The sequence below is a fragment of the Carcharodon carcharias genome, chromosome 1, assembly GCF_017639515.1.
Source record: "Carcharodon carcharias isolate sCarCar2 chromosome 1, sCarCar2.pri, whole genome shotgun sequence".
NCBI classification, from domain to species: domain Eukaryota; kingdom Metazoa; phylum Chordata; class Chondrichthyes; order Lamniformes; family Lamnidae; genus Carcharodon; species Carcharodon carcharias.
The window spans coordinates 13,415,136-13,431,756 of NC_054467.1; the positions used below are offsets into that span (position 1 = coordinate 13,415,136).

At 41.0% G+C, this 16,621-nt stretch overlaps 1 protein-coding gene across 5 annotated transcripts in view; it reads left to right on the top strand.

Moving 5' to 3' along the window:
• Positions 1-16,621, top strand: part of gstcd (glutathione S-transferase, C-terminal domain containing) — a 165,250-nt gene that overhangs the window by 14,883 nt on the left and 133,746 nt on the right. For all 5 annotated transcript variants that reach the window (XM_041184177.1, XM_041184214.1, XM_041184185.1 and 2 more), the window contains 2 exons: positions 7,474-7,728; positions 12,511-12,604. In XM_041184177.1, the coding sequence (XP_041040111.1) occupies positions 7,474-7,728; positions 12,511-12,604 (349 nt within the window). The remainder of the gene's footprint in view (positions 1-7,473; positions 7,729-12,510; positions 12,605-16,621) is intronic.

Here is a 16,621-nt window from a genome sequence, read left to right on the forward strand (position 1 = left end):
CCACTTCTTTCTGAGAAAAAGTGCTTCCTGAATTCAATTCTTTAATTTGTAAGATTGTGCTACCTTGTCTGGATTCCCCCATCCAGAGGAAATAACCTGCTGGTACCTTGCCAAAGTGGCTATTCCTTATGTGCGAGTAAACCCAGAACATTTCACCAGATTGTTTGATCTGGGAAGAAGTTGGGAGGAGAGAGTGTCACCGTTGAGCCTAATGCTATCCTCACCTATTATCCATACATGCGGACTTTCTAATTGCGTCTGGAATCAGGAACAGGCCTAGTTCGGGGCACCATAATCAGACTTAGATCCAGCATTGCTACTTTTGCTTAGCTCAAGGCAAACCAGGGTTCAAACCCAGGAGCATCTATTTCTGTTTGATTCAGTGTCACGCTGGGTGGCACATTCACTCACTTTGCCATTAAATGCATTGGACATTTTGCTAGAATTCTTCTGATCTTTGTTGTCTACATCTTTGTGGGCAGCTTTCTTCAAGGTCAGTGAAAAGCACTGTCGCTTTGCTGCTGACTGCAAAATCTGGGTGACAGCCTTTTCTTTCACGAGAGAAAAACACAGACACTTCCTCTTGAAACCACCATGTCCAATGTAGCTGAATCCATGAGCGCACTTTGGCCTAAAAAGGGCCCTTATTAATCCTGACGTTTGTGTTTCTTGGGATCCCACCTATTTACCAGTGTGAACAGTTTGCCTGGATCCCCTTACAAGTCATTGTGGGGGGGGGGGGGGTTACCTGAACAGTGTAGAGCCAGTTTGTTATCATTATATCTGACTAACACACAAAAAATGTTTAGGATTTGGAAGTTGCTAAGCCACCACTTGAACACACACTTCTCCCACCACCAGTTTAAAGTGTACCGTATACAAGATGCAGTGCAGCAGCTTGTCAAGCACCTTCCAAACCTGTGATTTCTACCACTTAGAAGGACAAGGGCAACAGATGCATCAGAACTGCACTGCTTGCAAGTTCCCCTCCAAGCCACGCACCTTCCTGACTTGGAACTATATCACCGTTCCTTCACTGTCACTGGGTCTCCCTTCCTATAACAGCACTGTGGGCGTACCTATGCCACAAGGTCTGCAGGTTCAAGAAGCAGGCTAATCAGCGCCTTTTCAAGGGCAGTTAGGGATGGGCAACAAACGTTGGCCTTGTCAGCGATGCCCAAATCCCATGGAAAAAAAAAAATGGGTTTAGCTAGGAGCTGGGACCAGAGCTGCATGTCTCTGGCAGAGAGGCAAGTTTGGTGGAGAAATCATTAACCATTTGGACTTAGTCTCTGGCAGAGAGGCAAATTTGGTGGAGAAATCATTAACCATTTGGACTTAGTCTCTGGCAGAGAGGCAAGTTTGGTGGAGAAATCATTAACCATTTGGACTTAGTCTCTGGCAGAGGCAAGTTTGGTGGAGAAATCATTAACCATTTGGACTTAGTCTCTGGCAGAGAGGCAAGTTTGTTGGAGAAATCATTAACCATTTGGACTTAGTCTCTGGCAGAGAGGCAAGTGTGGTGGAGAAATCATTAGCTGCATTTGCTGGCTGGGGAGGTTGACGGGGTATCTGCAGAATAGTAGGGGGTGGCAAATCGAGAATCGCTCGACAGCGCCAAGAGCCTTCTCGAGCCTCCAGGTCTGCAGGAGCCGACCCAGGCTGCCGCCAAACCGACCGAGAGGCCTGGCCGTCGGCCATTTTTGTCCATTTTCGGCATTTTTCGGGTTTTTGGTTGGTCTCGGAAAGCGGCGGCCTGAACCCCAGGCGTGCCTTATTCTGTAGTTGAGAGAGGCCACTGAAGCATCATTGTTATGTATCTTTAGAAAGTTGGCTGTGTAAAACTGGAAATGTTCAGAAGGTTAAAGATCTAGTTTATAAGATCAGCAAATTTCTGTAGTTTGCCCATTTTTCATTGCTGCTGACTCAGTTCCCTGATAAGCCAGCTCCTTGTATAATTGCCACATGCTTTATTTAGTGACTTATTGGAAAGTACAGAATATCCTGTAATGTCACTGCGTGCAAGGCTTGCTTCATTGTAATGAAGTGTCAGTTCTAACAAGGTAGCACTCCCTACTCTGAGTCAGAAGGATATGTGTTGAAGTCTCACTCTTGAATTTTGAGCACGTTACTCAGCTGATGCTTCCAGTATAGTACTGAGGGAGAGCTGCAGTGTCAGAGATTCCATTTTTTTGAATGAGACAATAAACTGAGGCCCTGTCTGCCATTCTCTGGTAGATCTAAAACTCCCATGGTGATATTTCAAAGAAGAGAGTTATCCTGGCCAATGTTTATTTAACTCTTAACCAATATCATTAAAACAGATTGTCTGATCATTATCATTGACTGCCACTATTTCCCACATTACAACATTGCTTCAAAAGTACTTAATTGGTTGCATTTTGGGATGTACTGAGGTTATGAAAGGCACTAGATAAATGCAAGGGTTTTTATTATGTTATCAGATACCTGAAAAAACTGATGATATAATGATGTAAACCAGAATTCTGGTTCTCATTGCGAAACCAGGTTGCCTGTAAAGTCTTGTAAATTATTGCAGCTGTGCAGTGACTAACTTTTCTACATGTCAACATTTAGTCACCACAACTTTGTCCGTTCCAACAGGTTAATGAATACATATATCTATGTGTCCACATATGGAGGCTTCTTGCACTTTATTGGGAAATGTTGGAAATCAACTGAAAGGACAGTGGTTGAGGAGATATTTTATGTGAGCTTGTATTGAAGGGGCTGCACAAATTGCAAATTATTTCCATCAGAGACTATTGACTTTGAAGTTTGATGCCATTCTCATTTTAATCTTTTTCGTGGAAACAACATAAATATTTTAAAGTTCATTTAAAGTCACAGCAGTGACATTTTGAGTTAATCCTGAAGTCTGCTCCCTCATTTCTCAGAATCAAAACACATTAATTAGGATAGCCTAGCTGTCAAAGCTCTTCTTCGCAGTGTGTTCTAATTTGGTTGACACATTGATAGACAGTGGTGGTCTTGGCTTGATGAACTACACATTGCCATCTTGCAATCTGGAGTAGTGCACAGGATAGAACTGGAGCCTAATCTTAACACACTTATAAAGTTTTATTTACAGTGTACAGAGGCACACATTACAAACATGCACCTCCAAACCCATGTCACGAAGCTATTCATGTATATAATATTATTGGAAAATATTTTTCTTTTGAAATAGAGATTTAAGTCTGTGGGTGTTCCTTAATTGGATTAAAGCCAACTAGCCTGGGTGCTTTAACATGTACTAGTTTTGAGATGTAAGAGAGGTAGAGTGCATTTGCATTTTTTGAATAGACCATTCAGGAAGTGGGGTGAAACCTGGCACCCAGCTAGTAGAGAACAAGCAGTATGTTTATCTAACTAATAAAATTGGTACCACGAAAGGCGTTTTATTGTTAGAAGAGGTGGAGTTCAAAGAGGCTGGTGATACAGTGAGAACTTACATTTAATGAGCTGTGCTGGGCATAACAGACAGCAGTTTTATATGTGCAGTGGAGAGTCAATGTAAGATCAAAGTAGCCGTAAGCCTACAACTGTCTCCACAGGAACCAAAGCGAGAGGGACCTCATTTTGAATTTGTAAAGTAAAAATGCTTTATCTAGTGTTTGGTTAAGTCTATAGGTGCTGTTGCCTTAATGGAGATTAGTTTGGGAAGTTGATAAAAGTTATGATAGTAATAATTTGTAGCCATGTGTATATATTTAACTTGTGTAAATTAATAAAATGTTTCATTTAGTTTAATATAAAATCTCTCGAGAACTGGTGGTCTGATTCCTGAATTTAGAGTTGCATCTCAAACATACCACTTAAAAAATATAGGTTATAACAGTTGTTTAAAGTTTCCCCCGGGATTTTTAAATAACTCAGCTTTACCAACTGGTGGACCATAACACCCAACAACCATTGTTTCAGTCTGCTCCGATTTATAGGGGTGCAAGTGAATCCAATGTTAATTAGTGCCTGTATACCATTAAACGCTCAATTAATATACAATTAATACACACAGACAACCAGGCTGCTTTGTTCTGAGTTTGGAGATGCACCTATTACCTCTTACTATTTTCCCTTTCTATACAGGTGCCAATTATCAAATGTTCAATGCTAATACAATTTGGGTGCGGGAGCCCTGAGCTATTGGGTTTGGTGGCCTGTGGCACATTATGCACCCAATACTGGGGAAATGTGTAGAGCTCTGTGAGCCTGTGTACAAGCTGTGTACAAATGTCTATGCAGACTGGGAGGCCTCCCCATAATGTGGGTGGAGCCTCTGTACATCACTCACTTCATTCAATTCTACTTAAGGTGAGGCCTGGCCCCAAAAAAACATTTAGATCAAACCCCTGGATGTCCAGCTTTTTGGTCTCCAAAGGTCAATCCTTCAAAGTGAACATTATGTCTCAGATGTGGCATTGGTTGGCCTTCCATTGCTGCTGTTGACTGGCATCTGAACTCTCCCGATCTGTGTAGTGCTCCCAAACACCACAATGCATTATGCTGTGGAAGCCGGACAAAATGAATCAACCTCATCTTATTGTGCAAGGGCAACTCATTTCTGTGCAGTGCTAGACTCAGTTAGCCATCCTTTAATCATACTGCAGCTTTTCTGAATTCTGAACCAGCTGAGACTTCACGCACACTTAAGTCTCTATTGAAAACTCTCTGATCATGGGCTGGCACAGGTAATAATATTTCAGCAAAATGATACAAAGATAAAGCTCAATTATTTAAGTGAAAATCATTTGGAGTAAAAGTTAAAGGTTAGCATTTCCTTAAAGGGCTTGCAATAGATCTTTAGTAAATGTGTAAAAAGATATTTTTTGTGACTACGTGGCCTTTGGTTGTGGTTGAGGACTGGACAAAAAATTGCAGCTGTCATGCAGACAAATAGTGGAAAATAAGAAGGAATGTGTAGAATAATTTGATGATCCTTTTAGGGAAACTTACTGTATACAGTCTGTGGTATTAGGAGACTATTTTATTGCACCTGCTATGGATGTGATGTATCTCTGTTGGATATCTCATACTAACTATTTTTCTGTGCTGTATAAGCTGAATATATTGGTCTCTGAGGATTTCACAATCTGCTAACAGCACTGTACTCTTCTGGTGATTCTTAAATCCATTCCTTTAAAACTGATGATATAAGCCTTTTTCATTGTGTTAAGCTTAGAAGTTAGATAGTGGATTTTCTCATGGACAGTGACCCAGCTGCATAGCATAAGTAAAAAAGATTCAAGTGCGTTCGAACACTTAAAGTTACAGGTTGCACAGTCATACCTATGCCCCTGAGCTACTTCATTAACAATGTGAAAGTGAAGTTATTCAGTGTTCTTTATTTTTTAGTTGTATTTAATTATGAGTCAGAGGCCATTGCTTTTGGTCCTCGTCATCAATTCCGTTCCTTTGTTACCAACTCCATTCCTCTTCCTAGTGACTATCTGATGCTGAACCTGAATGTTTAAAACCTTGGTGTTACCATAGACTTCTAGCCACACAATGGCATCATCACCAAAACTGTATATTTCCACGTCCATAAGATCATCTGACTCTGCCCTTGCCTCAGCTTATCTGCTGCTGAAACTCTTGTCCATTTCTTTGGCACCTTGAGACTTGATTATTTCAATGCATTCCTAATTGGGCTCCTACCCTCTGCCCTCCAAAACTTGAGGTCATTCAAAACTCTGCTGCCCTTGTCCAAACTTGCACCAAGTCCCACTCACCCATCTATCCTGACCTACGTTGGCTCTGGGTCAAGCAGCACTTCTATTTTAAAATTCTTGTCCCTGTTTTCAAGTCCTTCCATGGGCTTATCCCTCCACACCTTTGTAAGCTCTTTAAATCCTACCCTAGAGCTCTGTGTTCTGCCAATTCTGGCCTCATCAGCATTCCTAATTATAGTCACTCCATCATTGGTGGTTGTCCCTTTGGCTGCCCGACTCCCTAACCTGCCTCTCTATATCCCTCCGCCTCTCTAACTCTCTCTCTCTTCATTTAAGATGCTCCTTAAAATCTACCTCTCTGTTGAAACATTTGGCCAGCTGACCTAATATGATCTTATCTGGCCCATTGTCAAATTTTGTTTCATTACCTTAAAAATGCAAGCTGTTATTTTTCAAAGGTTTATATAAGTAGACATACTTTATAAATCATTTTAATTGCCTGCCATTTGTTGGATAGAAAGAAAGAAGAAATAGTTTGCACTTGCATAGAGCATTTCATATCCAAGGGACTTATGGTGTCCTGGCCAATATTTATTCCTTAATTAACACTATCAAATACAGATTATACAGTCATTCACCTTGTTGCTGTTTCTACAACCTTGCTGTGTGTAAATTGGCTTTGACATTGTCTATATTAGCACAGTGACTACATTCCTTTGCTGTAAAGGGCTTTGTGAAGGAGATCACCTTCACGACCTTTTGATATCCCAAGCACCTTACATTCCATCAAATACTTTTAAATTGTCGCCGCTTTAATGCAGGGAAACACGGCAGTCAAGCTGCACACTGCAAAATCCCACAAGCTGCCAAAAATGCAGCACTCCCCAAGTATTGCACTGCAGTGCAGCTTGGATAATGTGCTTGAGCTGGGCTTGAAACCATGACCTTCTGACTCAGAGATGAGAGTGCTAGTACAAGTGATTCTTTGTGGACTTGGATGTTCTGAGGATGTGAGTGATGCTAAATAAATTCAAGCTTTTTTTCACACTTTAAACAGTATACTGATTTCACAGGTTTAGCTCATGTGAGATTAATAACAGATGCAAAAGGGACAACAGCTTAAAAAATTGTTGAAGCTGGTGATGACCTGATACCATGAATCAGAGGGCAAGGAGTCAGTTTGTAAAAGCTTTAGTTTAATATTTTGCTCTTGAATGTCTAATAATGGCAAAGAATCAGTTACAGAATGAGCAACAATTTGAGGGATTGATAGCTGAAATGCTTCTCAAGACACCATCATGCAATTTAGACATGAGATGTTAGACAATAGATGTCTTGTCGGTGAGTAGTTTGGAGTGTTCTTCTCCAGCCACATCAGATAAATGTTGTGTCTGCTAGAAGATTTTGTTACCTACTTTGTGTTTAACAAGCATCTCGCTATTGATCGAAGAGGAAGCGAGTTAAAATCTGGCTCAGTGGTGAGGATTTCAGGGTCAGTTATGAGAGGGTCTTTTGCCTTGGTTTTAGGTTTCACACTTTAGCAACCACATATTGCTCTGTGTAAATCCAACGGTGTCGGAAATAGGACCTGAATATTTCTTGATTGCAGAAGGGTAGTTTACATCACGGTTGTTAAGGAAAGCAGGTCCCCAGTATGGCACCATCACTATATGCATGAGAGAGCTCCTTACAAAGAAAAAAGTCACGTGATATTTTTGAGAGGACATTTTGATTTATGGGCGAACTCATATATTTTTGTTCTGAATTTTTTCCCTATCAGGTTTCTCTTGGGGATTGTCGAGGCGAGATGCTGAAAGCCTTGCCCATGTTAGCCCGCTGGTACCAACATGTTCAGGAAGTATCTGGTGTGAAGAAGGCGGCTGCAAGCTGTGGCATTCATCTCCTCAGCCTCCCTGCTCCTTTGTCTTCTGCTGCCGTGCTGATTCCAAGCTCCTGTGACCCCGAGAATGAGAAGGCTGAAACCACAGACCTGCATTTCCGAGGTGGCCCAAGGCCCACCATGAACAAATTAGAAGTAAATCAATATTTTTATGGTTTTAGCGTATCCTTGCCCCATGTTGCATTTTGTACACAGAGACAGAAAGCATTACAGTATTTATTACCTTGTAAACTTGCTCTGTGTGAAAAAATTCTTTTACGATCAGTCTGACAACTGAGCACTAGGTGGTTGCAAGTTACTTTTCACTGACTGACATTGATACAGACTCAACATAGAACATTGGAATGATTTGAGACTCAAGTCACAAATGATATTCTTCAGTGGCGGAGGCTGCAATATTTTCTGTTTTAGAATTTAATTTTTTTAGTTGCAGCACGCTAGAGTGTTTTCTTCACAGGAGTGCTATATGAAGAGGTGGGTTATTGAAAAGACAAGGAAGCATTGAGATGGTTTCGGGATATAATTCAATGGATCAGGTCTATTTGTTGGTGGAATAGTGGAGCAAAAGGAGAACAGGCCATAAACCAGAGTTAGAAGATACAGGCTGTTAGGATAGTATTGCCTAGATAGAGAGAAGTGAGACTCTGCAGGAATTTGTAAATGAGGATAGGGATTTTGAGATTGGTTCAGAGAAACAATGAAGCTTGACAAGGACATGGATATAGGTTGTGCAGGACTTTGTGTGGGGGTGGGCTTGGACAACAGGGCTCTGGGTTAGCTGAATTCTGTGAAGTTGATGTTTGGAGGCAGGAAGGCCTATGAGGAGGAGGTTTGGGAAATCAATCTTCAAGATGACGAAGGCATGGATTTGGATTTCAGTAGCAATGGTGGAGAAGTACGTGTGTAAGTGGCAAAGTTCTCCAGGTGGCAAAAGACTCTCTCAGCGCTGCACAAGTGAAGTTAAAAGCTCAACTTTGGGGTCTAGCGGTTGCATACTACCACATACAACCTGAATGGATGCCTGGGCAAGGTTATGTAGCAAGAGCTGCCAACATGTTGAGCCAGAGACAAAGATGATGGTTTTGCCAACATTCAGCTGGAGGAAATTTTAACTCAGGGGCTTCACGTCAGCTAGACGATTTGATAGTGTAGCAACAGCTTTGTTATTGAGAGTGCTGCAGCCAGTATGTTGAGTCTGCAAGATCAGCTGTTGCAGTAACCAAATGGTCTTACAGTCAATGTGTTCCATTTACTGTTACATTAATTCCACTTTGGTGGATGTGTAGAGTTGGATAACATCGATATCCATGTGGAAACCAACCTTGTCCTTGTGGATGATGATGTTCAAGGGCAGCTCATAAACAATGAACAGATGGGGGCCAAGGGTGGAACCATGGACACAGTAATTTGTGGGCAAGAGGAAAAGCAGATACATCAATAATTAATTTGTATTTAACTCCCACAAAACTTGGGTTTTAAAAGCCTGTAGGTTTTCGGAGGGAAGTGAAGAGAAGGTTGGAGATTCAGAGTTTTGAGTTCCTGGTAAGAAATGAGTTTGAGGACAGAGTGAGGTGGAAGAGTGTGTTGGATGCTAACTGTAGCTGGGCAGGAACAAGAAAGAAAAACTCAACAGAAATAGTCTTAGTGGTTAAAATAGAGAAAGATAAGGATGCAGTGGAGGGAGAGAGAAAGTGCATTCTTGTCTGCAAGGTGAGCAAGATGTATCAAATTTGTCCCCATACGTTGGTGCACAGATCAAAATGTACTCTTTGACCTGGTTCAGGGAAGAACAGCAGTGTAGATCCACAAGTGGAAGGTGTTCACCCCCCAGTTCAAAGAAATTTAGAAACACAATGCTCAGATTTAAGCTAGCTCCAATAAAGGAAAAAGTACAATGTCAGACAATATCATCGTTTAACAGTCAACAGTTCTTTCCAGGAATCTGAAACATCTGACAAATTAGATCAAAACTATCTTACAAATTGGTAGACTTTCAGTTACCATTTCAATGAATATCTGAGCATGCCTTGAATCCTGAGAGTGTCATTAATGTTGGGTGATATATAGTCTCGATGATTAAAATGCACAGCAATTCTAAAGATGTTTTTCAGTGGTGATTATCAGAAACAAGTTACAAAGGCAAAAAAAGGTATTTAAGATAAAGCACTGTGCTTTTGAATTGCTAGTGGTTTTCAGTTGTGCATCAACAAGATTTTTTCATTCCTGCGTCAGATATTTTGATTTTTTTTATCTTTTCAAATATTCCGCATCTGGCAATGACTAACCTGTATTTCGATGTCACTTGAAGTACAATGTTAGCTCTTTCCACACCTCACTGTTTTCCAGTTCTCTCAAGCTGATGTCTCTCACGCTTAAGAGTTCGTGAACACCCCAAGCCCTTGAAAGAAGACTTTAACTCTGCTGAATATTTTCCATTTTAACCCTTAAACTGCTGATAAAAGTACAGCAGGTTCCCCCAATGTCAAGCAGTTCAGATTAAATATTCAAGTAATTAGCAGCATCATTCAAGAATTTCTCCTACAGGGTGGTAGTGCAGCAATTTCCTATCATTGAACCATAGTTTCCCAATCCTGATATTCCTCCCCCTCCTGACCAGCAGCCCCCCCCCACCCTCCAAATCATGCTGACAGCATACTATATCCCATGCTAGAGTTATTTCTACTCAGCTAACGTGTTTAAAATTAGAGCCTGAATGAAAGTGTTGGTGAATGACCAACACACTGTGTTGAATCTGTAAAATGAGCTGTCACAGTACCAGCTGGTCTTGTATCAATGTGCTTCCCGCTGTATTCCATGCACTCTGGTTACTTTAGTTAACACTCTAATTTTAAACAGCATCAGTAGCCCTGACTTGAAGTCCAACTGATTACTGTGTCAGCTGAAATCTTTCTTTGCTGATAACTGGATGGAGAGAAGCAGAACATCATCACTTTAGAATAAATTGTTGATTAAAATTAAAATGTTGGCGAGCAGACAGACAGATAGGAGAAATGGCATTGTCAGGTAAAAATTGTGGGACTTAGCAAGAAATGCATCGATGATCAGTCATTTTCCCTTATGCTGCATTAGATATTCTTCTCTTGGTTTGTCTGAAATGACTTGGGGAAAGGAGAAATAAAAACTCCTGGCATAAATTAAGGTAAAAACTACTCTGGTATTTTACTCCCTCTGTCATAATAAAAATTGACCTAAATAGGTTGAGGCTTTCTAGGAATAGGAGTAGAACATTTAGCCCTTGAATCTGTTGCGCCATTCAATGAGATCATGGTTGATCTGTGGTCTAACTCCATACACCCACCTTTACCCCATATCCCTTAATGCCTCTGGTTAACGAAAGGTTTGGTGTGAACTCTCCATCGGACAATCTGTATTAAGTTTGCTTTTTGATTGGCAACCTTGGCTAAGCGGTAGCACTCTGAGTCCCAGGTCATGGGTTCAAGCCCCACTGCAGGACTTGAATAAATAACCTAGGCTGTAGTTTCAGTGCAGTGCTGAGAGAGTGCTCATTATCAGAAGTATTTTGGAAAGATGTTAAAACAAAATTCCATCATTCCTCTCAGGTGGATGTAAAGGATCCCCTTGTACCTTTCAAGAATAATTCAGGAGAGTTTGCTTGGTGTCCTGACCCAATGTTTATTCTTCAACCAACCTTCACTCAAATAGATAAAAACAAAAAACTGCGGATGCTGGAAATCCAAAACAAAAACAGAGATACCTGGAAAAACTCAGCAGGTCTGGCAGCATCAGCGGAGAAGGACAAAGTTGATGTTTCGAGTCCTCATGACCCTTCAACAGAACTAAGTAGAAATAGGAAAGGGGTGAAATATAAGCTGGTTTGGGGTGGCGGGAGGGGGGGTGGGTGCAGGGTTGTTGGGACAAGCAAGCAGTGATAGGAGCAGATAACCAAAAGATGTCACAGACAAAAGAGCAAAGAGGTGTTGAAGGTGGTGATATTATCTAAAAGAATGTGCTAATTAAGAATGGATAGCAGGACACGCAATGTACAGATAGTTCTGGTGGGGGTGGGGTGAAATAAGACTAAAAGGGCATAAAAGGTATAGATTTCTTTTCCCACCTATTTCCATTATTTTCAAATCTATACCTTTTAGTCTTATCTCCATCTCCAACACCTCTTTGTTCTTTTGTCTGTGACATCTTTTGGTTATCTGCTCCTATCACTGCTTGCTTGTCCCTACAACCACCCCTCCCACTTCTCCCCCCCATCCCCCCACCTTAAACCAGCTTATATTTCACCCCTCTGCTATTTTTACTTAGTTCTGTTGAAGGGTCATGAGGACTCGAAACGTCAACTTTGTTCTTCTCCGCTGATGCTGCCAGACCTGCTGAGTTTTTCCAGGTATTTCTGTTTTTGTTTTCACACAAATAGATTATCAGTCTTTTATCTCACTGCTGTTTGTGGGACATTTCTTACAGTAACTACATTGCAAGAAGTACTCCATTGGCTGTAAAGCATTTTAGGATTCACTGAGACTGTGAGAGGCACCATATAAATGACAGTTCTTTCTTTGGGGGAAAATATGCCCCATTTAGATGAAGTAGATGATCTAGGCATGTGCTCTAGTTAGACAACTAAATGGTCTTATTTCAGAATCCTAATCATTGCTGATTACGGGCCTCCGTTCACCTCATCTGTTGAGTAAGTTCAGTCAATTTCCAGCTGTATTAATTAGAACCATGGAGGTTTAAAGCACAAAAGGAGATCTTTAGCCTATCACATCTGTGTTGGCTGTACATTATAGTAATTCAAAATTAATTTTCTTCTGTTTCAAATATCATCCAGTTGTCTTGTAAAACGTGCAGTGATCTTTGCAAGGTACTAATGTTGAAAATTATATATTATAAAAGAACTAATAAATGTTTCTTGTCTAAAAACAGGAGCACGGGATTTCAGCAAAGTTCACATCACACCCTTGTCCATCGTGGAGCCTGGACTGGAGAAACCTTCCAGTAGCTGTCAATCCCATAGAAGGTAATAACAGTGTTTGTGATTCTCTTTTCACTTTGACAGCCTTTGAACCCTGTGGTCCCCCAATCTGAGCCCTTCTGTGTCCAGATCATGTTGTGCCATCAGTGACCTCTGTCACTGTTTCTGGTTTCGTCAAAGCATCCAGTCTTCCTCCTAAGAGTTCCACGGTTATCAAACAGTTATGCAAGGTCATTCACATTTTATTAAGTCTTATTGATTTGGAAATGTACCTAATAACACGTTTTTAGATCTGTGCAATATTTGGACCTGCTCCAAAATCCATTGTTTGCCCACAGGACTTTGTGCAGGCAGATGAGTGGATGGTCTTACTTTTCCTATCCAGCTTCAGACTCTCTCTTCCTTTTGCAAGCAAGGTAGCCCTGTGTTTGTCCCACTACCTTTTCCATTATCACCCCGATCTCATGGTGGTCTTCATTATTGTAAGAAGGCCTAAGCATCCAGTCAGGGTCAGCTTCTCTTGATGCATTGTATAAACCATGCATATGTTTAATGTCCCTTCCTTTTAAACCTTAACATAGGGCAACTAGTTGCATAAGCATTATGTAATTCCTCCAGCATTTTACACAGTTTAACTCTCAAAACTTGTGATAATTGACAGGAACAAAACCTTTTAAAACAAAGCTTCAATAATAGCAACGACAGACTTAATTTGCATTACATTGGCTTTATAATGTAATATGAACTATAAAGAGGGTTTCGTACATGATGGTGTGAAAGAAATAGAAAGAAAGCAAAATAATTATTTTGCTTTCAGTGCCTTAATCTTGTTCTGCAATTATGTTCCAATTTTTTTTGATAACATTTATTTATTGAAAAACAATGCTTTAACAATGGTGTTAATGGTTGGGAAAATGTAAAAGCAGTGTGGATTACAATAATATACTGTTAATTTTACAGCCAGTTGGTGAAGGAGGAGACCAGAAGTCAATCTTTACTCAGTTTTAGATTTATTTGCATGGTGAAACATTACAAATGTATAGCTCCTAAATCTACAATCCACTACCAGTGTCAATAAGTGTCTCTTTATATGTGCACAAGTATTTATCCGATAAGTAATCAGCTCCACCTATATAAACTTAATCTTAGTTTATACAATTAACATATACAACCTCCAGTTATATTCACTTCTGTAGCATCTCTATAATAATAAATGACGGGGCTGTTTTTTCTCTGCTAGTGAAATTGCATTGCTGCAGGTTCCTGTGATTTTAGTTGTTAATTGCTGAAAAAAATGCCATTCTTCCATCTTTAACTAAAAGGAATTTTACTTTTGAATGATGTCATGAGGCTTCTAATTTTAAATATTAACTACGCCGCCACCGCCATCCCCCACCCTGCTCTCCCCGCCCTACCTGCTTGTGGCTGATGCCCCCGATGGTATTGAAAACCCAGCAGTTAAAATGCTGGCAGGTGTAAGGGCGTCAGAGACCAGTGGTAAGTGTCTAGCCACCATTTTGAACTCCCATGCCACCCCATTCCCGCAGGAATAAAATCAGCCTGAGAATTTTGATTTATGCTGAGCAGTTCAGTTGGCCGTTTTTTAACCTGATGAGAGGTTAAATGGTTTGCTTGTATTTCACATTTGGAGGCTTCTCTGATTTATACTTCCCGGATTGCTGCATAGCTCAGACAGTTGTAGACCCCGAGGAATGGTTCATGTATGGTGGGTCTTTGACCTGTTGACCCCTACAGCTATTTTACTGCCACAATTGGATTCCACTGAGAGAAATGCTCACAGTATGTGCTTAGGCACAAGGAGCCTGCCGCACTTGCTGCAGGCTCTGATATCATCTGAAAAAAAGGCTCCCTCCTACCTTAGATTTTAACTGCACCTGCTGCCTAACGCTCTTCAATTCCACACTGTGTGGGCAGTGGGGGCTGGGGCAGGTGGTGATGGCGGATGAGGGGGAGGGGAGGTTCCTGTATCTTAATTAAATAATTATTGGCTCGGGTAGTACTGTGGCAGCCATAAAGGGCACAAGAGAAGCAGACGACAGGCACCATCTTCACCATCAACTCTGAACACTTTCCCCGAATTTGGAAGTGCTAAGTGGTATGGAAACAATTAGGGTCTGAGTGCCGTACAGATGGAGACCAAGCTTTAGATTGTTTTTTTCCTGCCTGTTCTCTTTAGGCAATCTGAAACAGACCCAACCTCATAACATCTTCTCCAGCCACCTTACGTATTCTAGGTGACAGATTGCACTTATTGGGTCAAACGCATACATTGGCTTGGTGTCAGATATCTGAGCACTTTTGTTTCTTTGCCTACCACCTTTAATGTACATAATATTAATTCAACTTAACCCCAACCCTACGTCTTGTATTTAGCATTGAAGTGCAAGGACATGGGGCTGGATTTTCTTGGGATAAGGGTGTTAGGAGCGAGCCTGCACACAGCAATCCTGCCCTTGCCTACTCTATGGGGTGTGGGGTGGGGGGTTGGTAGGGGGAGCATTTTAGATCCCCACTATTTCCATGGAAACTGGTCCAGTTAGATAGGCAACATGGTTCACGGTACCCAAGAGAAGTTGTGAACCATGGGGAAACCTAGTCTGGAATGACAGGTAAATTCAAAAGGCATTAACAACTTCACATATAATGTATTGCTATATGATAAGTTAAGTACGTTTGTAATACAGTGATTAAGGAAAGGGCTTTGTTTAGAAAAGGTATATGGCCATTAAACTGACCAGGGTTGTGAAAGTGTTCAGATGCATTAGAGAACTTTATCGAGTGGATAAAGTGTTCTTCTGCATTCAGCAGTGTTGAGATTCAGATTTTAACGTATCAATTTTCCCCTGTGAGTTAATCTATTTTTTGATTGACAGCCCAACCATCTGTTGAGCCTTTGAAATAGATGAAAAGATGGCTGATCTCCATGATTGACAATCCAGCCATCTGTTTAGCCTTTGAAGCAGTGGAACAGAACTACTTCAAAAATTTTAATATATTCAGCTCTCGAGTTTTTGTTCTACAACTGTGTATTGGAAACCCATTATAAATGCCTGGCTGAGTTCCAAATCCCAATAATGGATTCAGCTCAGCAGGGGTTGTTGGCACCACCATTTTCTAGAATTATATTATTCTCCAAGGGAACTAAGAGTTTTTTTGAAGTGGTTTTTGAATGACTTGGTTTATTTTGACAGCTTCATTTAGCATCTCAAAGACTTCCCGATGTTATAATAGGACTGAAGAGCTTTGTACATTCTGCATGAGGGGGTGTGGGTGAGTGTGCATGGGAAGGATGCAGGAGATATGATCTGTATGACATATTTATTATAGGTATAGAGAAGGTATGGGAGGTATAGAGGCAGTATGTGGGGTTGGGGGTTTTGAAGTCGTAGGGGGCCTGACCTGGGCACTGTTTGCAGGAACTGAAGCAGGCCTTCTTAGCTGTCTGTCTTGGCATCCGCCTGCCTCCATTTGCACTTTGGGCCTGCTTCCGGAGAAGGCATCCCTGACTCCAGCCTGCCCCTGCCACTACTCAATGAAAATACTGTGGGCAGGCAATGCCGGGCAGGAGGTGGGATCAGGAAATGGCTTCACAAGCAATTCCCACCTTAAATATGAAAATCCAGGCAGAAAGTCTTTCTGTTATTAGACTCGTCATCCTGAGGGCTGGACTAATAATCCAGAGAACATGTGTTTAAAATAGTTTGAGACTTAAATTCATTTTTATTTTTAAATCTGGAAATAAAAAGCTGGCACAAGTAAAAGCTACCATGAAGCTGTTGAATTGTTATAAAATCCAGTGGGTTCACTAATATCCTTTTTAAGCGGCAAAACCTGATGTTCTTACCTGGTGTAATCTATATTGGTTTTAACTACCCTCTTACGTGTCTGAAGTAAGCTACCCAATGGTACGAACTGATTACTAGGGATGGGAAATAAATACTGGCCTTGCTGGTAATGCCAAATCCCAAGAATGAATAAAAAATATGCTAGTACAGCACTGAACACTTATGTACCATAAAAATGAATACAGCATGCATATGC